The following is a 15,506-nucleotide window of genomic DNA, read 5'->3' as shown; positions in this document are numbered from 1 at the left end:
GGCTCTCCTCCTCCTCCTCCTCCTTCTCCTCCTCCTTCGCTTCTCCTCGGAGGCTTATTACCATAAACCTGCTGCGTTCCCCCTCTGGGACGCTTTCATGGCGGGGGGGGGGGGCTTTTTTTTTTCTCATGGAGATTTAGGAAGTGGACCTGACCGGGTGACCAATGCGCGCAAGTGCATTGTTATTACAATAGGGTGAGAGCTGGGGAAAAGTCCTAATGCGTGTTTTGAGTGTGTATTGTGTGCATGCTGAAGTGGCTGTAAGCACCGAGGGTGCAACACAACTAGAGAAGACAAAACAAGGAAAGCAGTTGAAGTAAGTTTTCAATGTCCAAAAATGGAGAAAATGGTGTTGACATGTCACTCAACTCCAATAAGCTGCTTCTCTTGTAGTAAAAAGAAAAAGGTGGACACAGTTCAACTTTTATCAGCATCATTAAAAAACTGTTTTCAGCAACAACAAAAACATGCAAATGTTACAGCTTGATGAACTAAAGGTATTATTTAATTACCTTTGTTAAATAACATATAGTGTTCCTTCATCGTAAGAATGTGGAATGGTCATCACTCAGTAATTATTATAGTATGTTATCTCTTAGAAAATAAGAATGACTCCCTCTCGACAAGTTTTTTTTTTTTTTTACATCTACTGATGAAAAACATTAGATAACCATGTAATATATAATAATTTTCTTATTTAGTTTTTGGAACATGCATTTTCACTTTTCTTTGTTGCTGATGATATATCAGTGTAACCTCTTCTTCTGCTTTTATGTTCTCATTGTTGTTTCCCCAACAAAAGAAAAACAGTTTTCAGACGACGAACTTATCACATTTTTTAAATAATTTCTGGAAAAACAGACTTGTCATTAGGATTCTTAGATACAGTTTGCTGATCGTGCAAAACAATGCTGACTCCAGAACCTCAGGTTGATCTTGTGTAGTAGCGCCCTCTTGTGGATCACAAACGGTACGACAACCAATGCACAACTACATTCTGTACTCAAGTATTTAGCGACTCTGGAGGGAATATTTAGGTATGGAGGCCGATGAAAAATAAGTCAACACATTACTTATGAGCTTTATTCAGTCACTGGTAAATGTTCAAGTATTTACAGTTTGTAGTTTAGGAAGAACTTGTAACAATGCCATTTGAAGAGAAAAGGCACTTAAAATGTACAATGTACACATTTCTACAATTTGTTTAAAAAACTCCAATTATTAAAAAAATGGAATCAACATGCATGACAGTATAAAGTAGTTCAGTAACAGCTGAGTTTAACGACATAATTATCATTGGAAAGCTGTTAAAGGACAGGAGGGAAAGTCATGACTGACATTAGGAACCATAGGAGTGGTAGGAAAAGATTCAGTGAATGAATATTCTGAATAATTAAAAGAATCATTTGTCCTTCTGGACCCATAATTAACCCTCTGCTAGCTTAGGATCAAATCCTATTTCCCTGGGTAACTCGGGGAGGTAGGCAGGTTTTATTACTAAATAAAATATTACTATTAAAATAAAGAAAACAACACTGAAAGGGCTCAGACTTCCAGAGTCACTAAAAAAAGAAATAACATGCTGCAGGTCTTTGCAATGCACAGCAAACAGGTCTAATGACATCATGAATGAACTATGGAGAAAGTGCAGCGCATAAATAAAAGGCAACGCACCATGTTTAATATATTTAACAGACGGAAAAGCTTGATTTATTTTATTCTTCAAAATGTTGTTACTGCGTAATGCTGTTACTTAACAACCCATTTTATTACTTATTGCACCTCGTCTCCACTCCAAAGCTCACACAGGCTCGGATGCAGAAGGTTCATCTGAGCAGCCAGAAGAGAACCTCAGAAACCGCTTTATCCTCGTCCTGTCAATACATCAAAGTTTTAGGGTCTCTGAAACGGCCTCCGTGTCACAGTCCATCCTCTTGAGCAGTGTGCGCTACCTAAAGCAGCAGATCCCCACGGCCGGGCTGCCAGGTCGTCTTCAGCTGGCTGGTTCAGGGGTCGGCTGCTCCTTGAGCTGCGCGGCTGCCACCGACCGCTCTCTGCCCCGCTGGAGTGTGTATTCACTGGGCCCCAGCTGCATGATCTTCCCGCTGCCCAGACACTCGTCTCCTTTGTACAGCACAGCGAACTGGGGGAGGAATGTTGAGAAGGGCTAAGAAAGCATGCAACACGCTCCCATAATGAGAAAAGCCTTCTGGCATTAGAAAGTTGCACTGTATTCTGTAACGCAGGGGTGTTACCTGTCCAGGTGTCAGAGCTCTGACTGGCTGGGAGAGTGTGATCCACACAGAGCCGTTCATGTTCAGCGTCACTGTGCAGGGAGCTGGAAAACACACAAAAAAAGAAAGAAAAAAAGAAGGGTTTCATTTGTTCGATAGATACTCTTCATCAATGTACTTAATGACCCAAAACTCACTGAGAGGCATCTGGTGGATGAAGCGGAAATGACACTCCATCATCTGGGTCTTGACTAGTGCAGGAGGCGGGTCAAACGTAACCCAGTGGAAGCGGTCCGTCCGCATCGTGTCACGGAAAAGAGCCGGGTGGTTGGTAGTCGGCGCCTGATTGGTAAGAACATTTAGGGAACAAAGTAACAGCAAACATTGGTCACGTTTCAAGCAGCGCTGCACGCTGGACTACTACAAGCAAACTAAATGTAAACCTGAAATGTTAGTGAGCTTTTTTCTTTTTCTATCCATAACCCCTTCAACAACCCAGATAAACGTTCTCACCACAAACACATCTCCAGTGTCGGTGTCTTTGTCCACCACAAACCAGGGGTCTCTCTGCCCACCGATTCTCGCCCTCTGGCCCAGCGTCAAAGTGAACCAGCCTGGACGGACCGACGCAAACGACAAGAGAAGGAGCAGGAAGTAACTGTGAGACGTTTTATAAGCGTCAGTAGTTTGGAACACAATACACGTTTTTGGCCGAACATATGACAAACGTGAGAGCCAATACATTCTGACTGTAGAATAGTCACACAGCAGATCTTCATTTAGTCAGAGAGGTTCACAATTTGAGAACTTTCAAACAATGAACATGCCTTTGTGTGTTCCCTTGACAGTCCCGTCCTCAATGGAGACAAAGTTTCCTGGTTTCGGTTCTAGATACTAAAAACCAAAAAACTGTGTAGGTTTACATGTCACTCAATACAATAGGAAAAAGAAAGAAAACAAGGCAAATTTGCGTATTTGTAAGGTTGAAAAACTACTTGGATGTTTTAATTCTTACCTCCAAAATAAAGTTTTCAAAGTTTCTCTCCCCAATGAAGCAGATGCCCATACTCTGGAAAGATGAAGCGTACTGTTGGCACACAATGTGAATGCATACATCTCTATTGATTCATCTTTCTATATTCACATGTGTGGCTACCTCTTTCTTCTTCAGCACGTGGTGAAACCCGGCCTCAGCAGCCATCTTTTTAACAAAGTCTTTGGTGAGTCCGGCCAGCGGGAACATGGTTTGTCGTAAGGCATCCTGGGGGATCTGACTGAGGAAGAAAGTTTGATCTTTGAGGAGATCTGCTCCTTTGTACAACCTCACCGCTGGGAAGAGGAGAAAAATAAAAAAATATTTTTAGAGGGTCTGATCTGAAAAGCTGGTGCGATGGTGATATTTCACTCCCTGTCAAACTCTTACGATTTCTGATCTCAAATCGATCTCTGAAGAGAGTGGCCGACGGCGGCGCGGTGTGCGTCTGCTCGAACACCTCTTCGTCCTCCTGCGACGTCCTGGCGTAGTGGCCCGTTGCCATGGCATCAGCGCCTTAGTCAACGACAGCAAAACGGGAATGAAACGCCGCGTGTATCGTGTTCCACACTGAATGACTTTTCCATGACTTTAAACCACATTTCCATGACCAAACATTTGGTGAAATCTCAGTGTATACATGAACAAGTGAGAAAATGTAGTATTTAAACTAACAATGAGAATTCCAAAGCATACAGTAAACCTTAAATGACACAAATGAATGAGACAATAGTTTGATTAAAAGAATGAACATTATATAGATGCCTGTATGGATGCCTGCTTATATTTTGAGCGTCTTTCTTTTAAAAGCATATTAATTATTTCAAACTCAGCGTAAATGAACGTCATGAATATAACAACTTTCCATGACTTTACCAGGTTTTCCATGACCGTAAGATGAACACACACAACGGTCACATACCCAGAGTGTTGACAGCATACTTGTGGAAATGGTTGAATTTGATGTGCTTGTTGCATAGGATATCTGGGTTGGGCGTCCTCCCCCTCTCATATTCCTTCAACAGTTTACTGAAAGTGGCAACAGACAGACGAGATGTTAAAGAGTTACACAATTTAAAACGTGCTTGCGTGTTATGCATGGCTGCCACAACATACCTGAACACTTCATGCCAGTACTCTTTGACATAAGACACCTGGTGGAAGGGGATGTCCAGGCTCTGACACACTCTGTAGGCGTCCTCGCAGTCTTTCTCCGTGGCGCACACCCCGCTCTCATCCAGCGAGTCCCAGTTCTTCATAAAGACCCCTGTCACACTGTAACCTTCACGTGGGAGAAAACAACTGGTTAGCTGACCACATTTAACATGTGCAAAGTCAGTCCAGGTGTGTGCATGTGTGCACGGGTCAGACATGACAGGTCGTCCTCACCTCTTCTCTTCAGTAACAACGCCGCGACAGAGCTGTCGACGCCGCCGGACATGGCGCACACCACGTGTCTGATAAAACCCATGTTTTAAAAGAGAGTCCCTTCTTTTAATACTATTCTCTTGCGTAACTTATAAAAGTCTACATTGTCACTTTCAGCGCGTAGCCATGTTTGTGGTCCGTTTAGTAATAACGTCCGACTGGAAACAGCTTTGAGACGGAACTAATGTTGCTGGTGGGAGCCACGGAAAAACGTAACACAGTAAACATCACGCAGCTGTCACTTATTAAAGTAACGGGAAAATCCAAAACAAGTGATAAGGTCAGTGGGACTAAACCTCGTGCACGACACATATCGATATAGTTTACTTTAGACACGATGCGGAAAGCCTCCACGACGTCAGCCAAAGCCCTGGAGGCTTCTTGTGCGGTAAACTTTAGGACATTTTACTTTACTTGTCTTTTGTTAAAAAAAAGAAGTAGGTTTTATTATTCAACGTGCATTCGATTTTCTTAATACATCTGTACGGGTACTCGGACGGTCCATATGTCCAGTAATGTAAACAGCATCGCAGATAAAATAAAAAGTTATATAATAACTTTCTCCAAGAGATTCCTCACGCTCCGCTGCAACAAGGACCGCTACAGGAAAACATTCCTGCTTACGGCATTACGGCTTTATAATAAGTCACCGCTTGCCAGATCCTCTGACTGATTAATCACTGTACATGTTTATGTTCATACACACTTCACATATTACATACATAACTTGCATTTTTGCACTCTCCTATTGTTTGTTATTGATTGTTTATTTACACCTCACACACTTAATATACACATACATACATACTTGCACGTTTGCACTTGTACTGTTTAAGTTTACTTTAAGTTTAATTTAATTCCTAATTAAATGCTGTGCTTTTCTTTCATCCCAGTTATTTTTATTTTATTTTATTTTATTATTATTGTTGTTGTATATATCTTTCATCCCTGCTGTTTTGATATTTTATTTTCTGTCTTTAAATTGCTGCTACTCGACACCAAATTTCCCCTTGGGGATTAATAAAGTATATATTCATTCATTCAATAACATAATTATTTACAATTGTATGTGTAGTTTGTACATATGATGAATGCCAGTTACAGTCGTATAAAGTGTAGATGTGAAATCTTGGGCTACAACTAACGATTATTTTAATAATCGATTAATCGGTTGATTATTTTTTCGATTAATCGATAAATCGGATAAAAAAATGTTTTCATCAAAAAAGCGTTCATTTCCAACCCTTTATTCAAAAACAGAAGTGACAGTGCAAAACATCTTCAGAAAGTGCACAAACAGGTTGCTCCTTGAACATCCCTGAGCTGTTAATTAAAACAACAAAATGGACTAACACTAAAAACATACACATCTATGCTTTACATCTGCCAAATGTGAGCCCTTTTTACTGTAATTGATCCCTCCAGAGGCTGCATTTACATACCCTGCGTTATCAATATGTATGAAATACTGGACAGAGGGAAGCTGTACTGCTCCATATAGAGCGTCCTCTTCCTTAAACTCTTTCATTCTGTGTCTCTTATGACCACGACGTCACGTTGTTGGCTAAGCCCAACTACGTGATTTGCTTCATTCTACTTTGAGTAAAAAAAAAAAAAACCGACGCTGATTGGCCAAGACTCGACTTGTCAAAGATCTTCTATTTTTGAGAACATCACAACCTCAGCTTTTCTCGCGTCTCACTCCAATCTCAGAAACGCTGGCCGGCCAGTTGCTCTGCGCCGCTCTTTTTTTCTTCTCCGCGACTTATTGCCCGGCGTAATAATCGCGCAACACAACGAATCGATAATGAAATTCGTTGCCAACACTTTTGATAATCGATTTTTATCGATTTGATCGATTCGTTGTTGCAGCCCTAGTGAAATCCTATAAATAGATAAATCTATATTAAAACTACTGTACATTTGATTATTAAATATTTATGTTGCAAAATGGTGACTCCACAATGCAAAGGCATTCCTGCTAATACATTGTTTCTGACACAGATGGGTGAGGTGTCCGCAGATGCCGTCACCCTGGACCTTCTGAGAGAAGCCAGGGAGACGGTGAGAGGCAGCCCCCTGGGTGTCATCAACACTCCCATGATCTCCTGGTGCCAGACAACCCTGCCTCTCGACATCCACTGCAACGTCCACATTAAACTGGAGAACATGCAGAGGACTGGTTGGACGAAACCTCTTTCTTTGATTCGCCTCACACAAAACGCAGCTCGGCTCACTACTGAAGAATTGTCTCGCATTTCATTGACAGGATCGTTCAAGATCAGAGGAGTGGCCAACCAGTTTGCCAGGAGACCGAGGGGGGGGCATTTCGTCACTATGTCTGCAGGGAACTATGGGAAGTCTTTTGCGTACGCCTCGAAACACTATGGGTCAAAGGGCAAGGTGGTGATGCCCGAAACGGCCCCCGTGTCCAGATCCATCCTGATACAGGTTAGAGGTTATCTGCTGACTGTCAGCTTATGCGGTGATGAACTTTTGTTGTTATTTGTTTTACTGCACAAATAAAAAACTAAACAAATTCCTTTGGTTTCAGTTTCAGCTTTTTTAAAGTATCATTCTCGTCCTCAGAGTTTCGGGGTGGAGGTGGAGCGCGTTCCCACCTCCTGTCTGATGAATGAGGTGAACCGTTGCGTTCAGGAGGACGGCATGACCTTCCTGCATTCCTACGATGACCTGGATCTAATAGCAGGACACGCCAGGTAGGCTCAAGGGCTGGCCGTGGACTCAGGATGATTAAAACTTCTATCTATTAGAGCAAAGTCCAAACGTGTGTGTGTGTGTGTGTGTGTGTGCGTGTGTGTCTGTGTGTGTGTGTGTGTGTATTTGTGTGTCTCTATGTGTGTGTGTGTGTGTGTGTGTGTGGTCTGGGAATGGAGGTGCTGGAGATGATGCCCGAGCCTGATGTGGTGGTGGTGTGCTGTGGTGGAGGAGGCCTACTGGCCGGTGTAGCCGCTGCCATCAAACTGTCCGGCTGCGATAAGACCAGAATCTATGGCGTGGAACCAGATGGAGGTAAAACTAACACACTAAAGTAAAAGCCTCACCTGCAGGTTTAGCTTTCACATGAAGAGCCACAGAGGCATCGCAGCAGCTCGGTGAACTTTGGGCATGTTGTGTTTCTGTTTAAACTCAGCCTGCACCATGCACAGAAGTTTCATTGAGAAGAAGCCAGTGGGCATGGAGACCAAGAGCATCGCCTCAGGACTTGCACCACCTTTTGCAGGTATCATGCGTTTCTCTTTATGGATGCTTCAAGTTAGATTTAGGGTGACAACCGTTGTATTGTTTCGGACACTAACTTGTGTCCGTCTACTCTTTTGCACTTCAGGCACACTGCCCTTTGAGTTGTGTCAGCGTTACGTGGAGGGGATTGTCCTCATAAATGATGAGGAGATCACGGCGGCCGTGTCTACCCTCTACAGGTCTGGCCTCGTGGTGGAGCCGTCGGGCTGCGCTGCCTTTGCCGCCATCGTTAACGGCAAGATACCAGAGCTGGAGGGGAAGAACGTGGTGTGCATTCTCAGCGGAGGGAACATTGGAAAGGACGAGCTCGTTAACTTCCCAGGCTGACAAGTGTACACTAATATAATGTGAACTTTCTTAGTGTGAACAAAACTATTCAGGTTTAGAATGTGGAGAATCTAAATAATTAGTTTTAAACATTTCTATGGACCATAATGTGAATTTGGACCAATTTTCTATCGCCAAACTCTTGATGAGCATTCGAGTGCCACAATCTCAAGTAGATCAGCAAACATTTCATCTCAGCGTCATTTAGTTCCAGTGTGTGCAACTGCAATCTGATTCAATAAACACCTCAATCTCATGTCCTTCAGAGTATGTGAATGTTTCTGTTCTCACAGAAAAATCGGAGAATGAGTAAAAATGAACATCTGGGTGTAAGTGAATAGACATTTTACAGTTGGTGACAGAATTCCTTTCATTTCCTCCGTTTTATATTCTTGACTTCTTCGGCTGAGAGGGTTTGCCCGGAGCATTTTAGATGAATTATTCCCCAACTGCCGTTATGAGACAAGTTTTAAATCACTGTCCCCAAACCCAGAGCCCACCTTTAAATTTGAGACGCAAAAATTACTTTCTCCGAAAAAGGTTCAAAGGAATGACTGGGAAGCACAAGTTGCTGTGGGAACTCTAGAACTAAAAAAAAAAGTGTGATGACGTCCCCAACTGCTTCTTAAACCTCATGAGTCTAATAGCAGGAAAAAAGACAAGCTGAAAAGATATATGAAAAAAAAGATAGATTTTAATCTGGGAAAATTAGTTTGTGTGGAGAGAAGGTTTGCATCTTTTGGGACAGCAGAAAAGACATTAGCAATATGAATCCAAATCTCATAAAAAAGACAACCACTTGTTGTCGGTTTGTTTTCGAGTCCTTTTTCCTGTCATAGCTACATGACGTCCTTAGTGGCCATTCTGCATACAACCGCGTCCAGCAGAGTCCCACACTTCTCCTCCTGGGGGGGGATTTTATAAAACTAAACAAAAACAAAAAGACGTGTAAGATTAAAAGACATGTCAGTAAGAAACCATTTTGTAAATACAGCAAAAGGTATCAGTCAAAATGTCAACCTCTCTAAGAATGTCCCGCTAATCATTCAGAGGATGAACAGAATATATAACATGTGTGATGCGTGTCCTTGATTTGACAAAATCACTTTAGTGAAAAAAAGTAAAATTTAGGCCGAGATGGTGAACCTTTTTGATTTTTGCATGGTCCGTCAGCGAGGACACATCTGCTGCTGGAACCTGCCGTCCGCTCACCCTGGCCGCGATGTCTGACAGCAGCTGTGGATCCTCTTTGTCGTGAACCAGGACCACCATTACAGAGTCATCGCCGTCAGAGCTCCCAAACCTTTTGAACGCCTCTGAGATCTGCATTAGGGGGAAAAGCACAATGTGATGCATTTCTGTTTGGAGTTTGTTCATGCAAGTTGGGGCCATTTATCTGATGCTCACTCCAAGTAGAGTGAAATAATACATTTCTAATGTCTAAATATTGAATAGACAGCAATGTTGAAAGCAGCAAATATTCCTGCAAGTCTAAAGAGATACATGTCTGGATCCGTTTTAAACAAGAAGCATGTTCAGAGCAGGACTAGAGAATGATGTAAAGAAAATGAAGTTCGGTTCTAAATACTTACATTATTAGTAGGCGAGAGGTTGAAGATTATTTCCGAGTACAAACTTCTCGTCTTCATTTTCCCACTTTTCTGTAAGTTGACAGCCTTGTTGACAGCTACCAGCACCTGGAAAGGATTCACCAGCTGTAAAGGAAAGAGTTTGATGATGAACGAGGTGCCACCGTTTAACCGACCACTTTTACAAAACATAGTTATGTGGAAATGAATGCTATTGTTAGCTAATACATACATACATACATACATATATATATATATATATATATATATATATATATATATATATATATATAGGAACATGTTTAATGTACATGAGCTTGATTAAAACGTTGCTAAAGCTGAACACCTCGCTGAACATCTCACCATCGTCGGGTTAATCAGAGCACCCTGTATTTTACCCTCCACCGCACACTGTCTCAACTCTGCGGCGTTTTTGACCTCCTTGAAAAGCATTTGAGTCACCCTGCGGCCGGGAAAGAGCTCTAGTTCGTGAGTTAAATGCATTTTGGAGAAAAAAATGGCTTCACGAACTATGAATAAAAATACGATTTGCCGCGTTTCACATGAACGTCTGCACACGAGGGGGAACCATAACATGGTAACACCGCATCGGAGCAAAGTTCCTGTTATGGAAAAACGGTTCCACAAACTCAAGGAAACGGCATATTAAAATGTTTTAATTTTAGATGTATCATATAGGATTATGGTGGCTACCATCACCACTGCGTTTTCTCTAGAAGTGTGATGCTTTAACTATTTAACAGAACCCGGAACAAATACCCATAAAACCGTTTCCTTGCCGGACGCTTTTTAGAAGCGGACCGCCAGCTGTCAAATATATAACTCTTCCGTTTATCAATACGGGACAGAGTTAAACCAGTTCCCCCTCGGCATTGAGATTTTGCGGGTCTTTTACTCGCGAATATACCGGTATGTGGTACAATCCGCGTTATTACCGCTGACTTTGAACTGCATTCACTTTTACATCGGATTTCGTCATCAAACATGGAGAAATTTGAAGGCTACGTCTTTACTGCGCTCTGCAGCACCAACTTTTTGATATCCTGCCTGGTGTTCTCCAGAGTCACTCGGGAGCAAAGGGAGCCGTACATGGACGAGGTCTTCCATGTCCCGCAGGCTCAAAGATACTGCCACGGGAAATTCAACGAGGTAAAGTGTCTCCTTGAATTTCTCGGCGTAGCCATCAAAGGGCGTCTCTTTATTGTTGTTGCGCGGATTAAGGTTCCCTCACGGCTTCCGTCATTTAAAACGATGTGGATGCTTTTAATCCCTGTGTCATACACACAGACTGGCATTAGTGGAGCTTTGTGTGCTTAAAGATATTATAATGCACAGTGCAGAAAAGTGGAGATTAAAGGATCATCATCGACATCGTTTAAAAAAAAATATATTTATTTAAGTAATTTTACCATGAAACATTTAAATACTGATTTTAATTATTTAAAAGCATTTCCTCAAGTACTTGACTTGACTCATTTGAAACGGGGACCCTCCAACGCTTTAGTTCGTTACTTTCATTAAGTTTGGTCAACATAGTCGATACAGTCTTCACTGTGAGGCAAAATAGGAAACCTGGGCATGGGGGCCCCAAACGTCTATGGATATATTATGATGTTGTTATGACCGATATTTAATTATTTTACTACTCTAACTCATTATGCCAAATTGGACCAGATAGCAATACAGAGAGAGAGAGAGAGAGAGTGACCCCGAGTCCTGAATTATACCCACCAGGGCACCACGTATTGCCACTTAAAGACAAATACTATCTATCTTCATGTAAAAATGGTGGAATTCCCCTTTAACGTGGTTGCGATCCTTCCTCAGTGGGACCCAATGATCACCACTCTGCCAGGCCTGTACCTCGTCTCCGTGGGAGTCATCAAGCCCGTGGTGTGGCTTGCCGACCTGACGGGCCAGGTGGTGTGTTCCACGGCCATGCTGCGCTTCATCAACCTGCTGTTCAACTGCGGCAACCTTTACGTGCTCTACCTGCTCGTCTGCAAGCTGCACCTCAGGGAGAAGGTACTTCCAGCCGACGGCGGTAATCATGCGCGGTGATTTAATTTGTCATTTTTCTGATATCACATTTCCCTCCTTCTTCCAGACGCGAACGACCTCCCGGCGAATCCTCTCGGCTCTGTCTCTCTCCACCTTCCCCGTGCTCTACTTCTTCAACTTCCTCTACTACACCGATGCCGGGTCTACTTTCTTCACCCTCTTCGCCTATCTGATGACGCTCTACGGCTGCCACAAGGCCTCGGCGCTCCTCGGCGTCTGCTCCGTGCTCTTCCGTCAGACCAACATCATCTGGGTGGCCTTCTGCGCCGGCACTATGGTGGCCGCCAAAATGGACGAGGCCTGGAGGGTGGAGCACGCGAAAAAGAGGGACGAGAAGTCCCCGACGTCCCAGGTCCCTCTGTCGCTCGGTGGCGCGAAGAAAGCCACGCTGTTCACGCTGGAGTTCCTCACCTCCCCCAGCCAGGTGAAGGCGGTGCTGCTGGTAGCCTGGCCGTACGCGGTGGTCGGCGCGGGCTTCCTGGTGTTCGTGGTGCTGAACGACGGGATAGTTGTGGGCGACCGGGCGAGTCACGAAGCCTGCCTCAACTTCCCCCAGCTCTTCTATTTCTTATCCTTCGCCCTCTTCTTCTCCCTCCCCGTTTCGCTGTGTTACCACCGCGCTCTTCGCTTCCTCCAGGCCGTGAAAAGGCAGCCTCTGTTCTTCCTCTTCGCCACGTGCGTCTGCCTGCTCCTGGTGTGGAAGTTCACCGCCGTCCACAAGTACCTCCTGGCAGATAACCGGCACTTCCCCTTCTACGTGTGGAAGAGGCTTTTCCAGAGGCACGAGCTGGCGCGCTTCCTCCTTGTCCCCGCGTACGTGTTCGCCGGATGGAATTTCCTGGACGCCTTCAAGTCGCGCTCGCTCTTCTGGAGCCTGGCGTTCCTGGCGTGCCTCCTGGCCGCGACGGTGCCGCAGAAGCTGCTGGAGTTCAGGTACTTCATCGTTCCCTACCTGATGTACCGCCTGCACATGCCCCTCCCCTCTCTGCCCAGACTCATCGGGGAGTTTGTCCTGTACACGGCGGTGAACGCCGCCACGCTCTACGTCTTCATCAGTAAGACCTTCCACTGGCCGGACAGCGCCGCCACGCAGAGGTTCATGTGGTGAGCAGAAGAGGAACGCGTGTCTGACGGCGGGAGTTCCCGGACTCGGACGGGATGTCGGTAATCGAACGATTTTTCCAGAGAACCGGGGAACATGTGAAGTCTCAGAAAGAAAAAAGAAAAAGCTTCTGTTACATTTACATAACCGACACGAATGGCTTATACTTTCCACATTTTTGTACAGTGTAACCAAATGGTGTTCGGGATCGTGTAATGAGATCAACCACAGCTTACACTGAGAATCAATATTGCTAGTTTTATTCGGACAGGTGATGGACAAAAATATAAAAAAAACATTTAATCGTGGGCTTTTCAGGTTTGATTTCTGCAGATTTTTTACTTTCACAGACAAAGGCCACAAACCCTGAAGCAGCGCTGTAAATTGACTGTAATTCAGTTCACAATTACATGAGTATTGAAAGAGAATTAATTCTGTAAAAAGTAAAGTTTCTGGCTTTGATGATGCAGTGGTGGTTCTAAAGAGTTCTAACGGTCTGTTTCAATAACAAGTGACTGGATTCAAAAGTTGTTTTTTTTGCGCCACAATTTTTTGTTTAAGTGTGGATTATGTCCAGAGAGGAAAACTCATTTTCTGCAGCTTTTTGGGAATTGTGTTGTTTCGTATGGCTGTCACCGTTTTGTACTATACATGTAAATACCGTTTGCAGTTCTATGAATCAATCTTTGATGAAATAACTGTTGACCCGAGCTGTAAATAGGATTCGAGAGACCAAAAATGACAGCCATATTGTTCCGAATTTCTATTGTTTTTGTATTGATTGATATCCTTGTTTGTTTTTTTGATGGTGGAAAACCACAGACTTGTTTATTATTATGGCGAAGATATACATGTGTTTTCAGGTTTTTTTTGACCAAGCCATAAAGATCCACTGGAATTGATTCAGAATTTAGATGTTTTTTATGTTTGATTTAAGATTTGTTGTACTTTGTGATTTATTTGTGAACTCTCCTTTCTATTGGCTATTGTTTTCATTGTGCCTGGTTTGTGTGTGTGTCTATTTCACTAACATTTTTCTATGTAGATAATAAGTTTTATGAAGTCGATCTGTCCATTGAGCTGTTCATACTATTGTGCGTATACCTTTTGAATAAAATGACTTATGCAATCTCATGTCGAGTTTATATACATACATCCCACCTAACTCTTTACAGAATACAAAGACAGCAAAACACAGGCATGTTGACACAACAGACCGGCCACTAGGGGGAGCTATAAGACAAAGCTGGACGTTCCTTTGAACAGACAGTGAATCAATCAAACTGGTAATAAATTCAACACTGGAGCCCTAAATGGTGCATTCACAGCAGAGTAACAAAGAAAACGTAATGCCTTTGTTGACCTAGACATTAAAATCTACTTTGTCAGTGAGAAGCCCGCCTTGAAAGCTAGTTTTGTTTTCATACTGTTCAAATTATCCCAAACAACAAACACCAGAGCTTTCAAATGATGGGAAATTATAGCGAGATTAAGACAAACAAAGAAGAAACACAAGCAGCCAAATTTAACTATCAGTAACTGACATTCTACAGTATGCAATGATGATGATAATGAAACCTGTCGGTGGCTCCGTTGCTCATTGTAAGTTGCAGTGCTCGTCTTTACTTTGGAAGTGAAAGCCCAAAAGAAAACAAGATGATTCTGTCTCTTCTAATTACGTCAAGCAGCGGGGGAGATTTTAATAAAGTCAAACTGGGATGATTATACAAATGTTCATTATACTATTCCGACACGCAGGAGATAGTGTTTGTGCTGTGTTCAGGCTGGGAATAGATACTGTATATTGGAGTATGTGTTTTATTTTAATATTCTGGCTTTTGCTAAAGCTCCCTTTCCCTCAGCGTCTCATTGATTTTATACTTTTGGGATGATGAAAGTACAAATTAGGCTTTTCTCACCACTTTGAAAATTACAGCCCAATAGGGACATAGTACCATCATTCATAGTTGTTGTTTTTTGGTCATGATAACTTTGCCCTCAGGTAATGCAGAAGCTCATTAGTTTGTGCATTTGGAGGAAAACTGGTAAAATGTTGCGTTACCGAAGTCACAAAATGACCCGAAGACGACAACAATTTTGAGGAATACGAAAAATCTCGTACTCATGTTAAACTGGAAACCCAATTTGCAATTTTTCAGTCAAAAAATGTGTCAAGCTATTTTATTAAATTGACCGTTCATATTTCTTTTAAATAGTTAAAGGAAGAAAAACATTTTAGAAAAGTTCTGTTGTCAGTTAAATTTCAAACCAGTTGGCAGGCTCGTGCAACTCGGAGTACGAGTCTCCGATTCGTAAATAGCGTTCACATCAACGTCCATGTCGTGATTACGCAACACGTTCTCATCCCAACTAGTCCCACACCGATGCTCGGTCAGACCCCTGAGCGTCACTTTCTAACACACTGGGTTGTGCATACATAACATAAA

The 15,506-nt window shown here is 43.0% G+C and overlaps 4 protein-coding genes across 5 annotated transcripts; 2 read left to right on the top strand and 2 right to left on the bottom strand.

Annotated features, from left to right (window-relative positions):
• Window positions 1-1,106: 1,106 nt before the first annotated feature.
• On the bottom strand, window positions 1,107-4,766 carry trmu (tRNA 5-methylaminomethyl-2-thiouridylate methyltransferase). The gene is made up of 11 exons (XM_079236319.1): window positions 4,657-4,766; window positions 4,384-4,549; window positions 4,190-4,296; window positions 3,658-3,783; window positions 3,391-3,563; window positions 3,250-3,303; window positions 3,062-3,128; window positions 2,748-2,848; window positions 2,432-2,576; window positions 2,256-2,338; window positions 1,107-2,143 (listed from the first exon to the last, which is right to left on the bottom strand). Exons 1-11 carry the CDS (start codon window positions 4,736-4,738, stop codon window positions 1,994-1,996), a joined length of 1,254 nt encoding a protein of 417 aa, XP_079092445.1. The 5' UTR covers window positions 4,739-4,766; the 3' UTR covers window positions 1,107-1,993.
• Window positions 4,767-4,921: 155 nt separating this feature from the next.
• LOC306752549 (phenylserine dehydratase-like) lies at window positions 4,922-8,542 on the top strand. Its single transcript, XM_079236323.1, has 6 exons — window positions 4,922-4,975; window positions 6,700-7,146; window positions 7,285-7,415; window positions 7,580-7,728; window positions 7,850-7,939; window positions 8,045-8,542. The coding sequence occupies exons 2-6, from the start codon at window positions 6,700-6,702 to the stop codon at window positions 8,284-8,286; spliced, it is 1,059 nt and encodes a 352-aa protein (XP_079092449.1). The 5' UTR covers window positions 4,922-4,975; the 3' UTR covers window positions 8,287-8,542.
• A 449-nt stretch (window positions 8,543-8,991) lies between these two features.
• Window positions 8,992-10,379, bottom strand: tprkb (Tp53rk binding protein; the record flags this gene model as incomplete). 2 transcript variants are annotated; one of them, XM_079236325.1, is made up of 4 exons in its annotated part: window positions 8,992-9,212; window positions 9,433-9,609; window positions 9,879-10,001; window positions 10,239-10,379. In XM_079236325.1, the coding sequence occupies 4 exons, from the start codon at window positions 10,377-10,379 to the stop codon at window positions 9,126-9,128; spliced, it is 528 nt and encodes a 175-aa protein (XP_079092451.1). In that variant the 3' UTR covers window positions 8,992-9,125. The 2 variants fall into 2 exon arrangements, with proteins under 2 accessions (XP_079092451.1, XP_079092452.1); XM_079236326.1 differs by having other exon boundaries at window positions 9,499-9,609.
• A 501-nt stretch (window positions 10,380-10,880) lies between these two features.
• alg10 (ALG10 alpha-1,2-mannosyltransferase) lies at window positions 10,881-14,154 on the top strand (the record flags this gene model as incomplete). Its single annotated transcript, XM_079236242.1, has 3 exons — window positions 10,881-11,045; window positions 11,724-11,921; window positions 12,004-14,154. The coding sequence occupies 3 exons, from the start codon at window positions 10,881-10,883 to the stop codon at window positions 13,063-13,065; spliced, it is 1,425 nt and encodes a 474-aa protein (XP_079092368.1). The 3' UTR covers window positions 13,066-14,154.
• Window positions 14,155-15,506: the final 1,352 nt, after the last annotated feature.

Source organism: Taurulus bubalis, assembly GCF_910589615.1.
Source record: "Taurulus bubalis genome assembly, chromosome: 20".
In the NCBI taxonomy this organism is placed as follows: Eukaryota; Metazoa; Chordata; class Actinopteri; order Perciformes; family Cottidae; genus Taurulus; species Taurulus bubalis.
The sequence above is the reverse complement of the archived record's forward strand: the minus strand, read 5'-3'. Positions and strand labels throughout refer to the sequence as shown.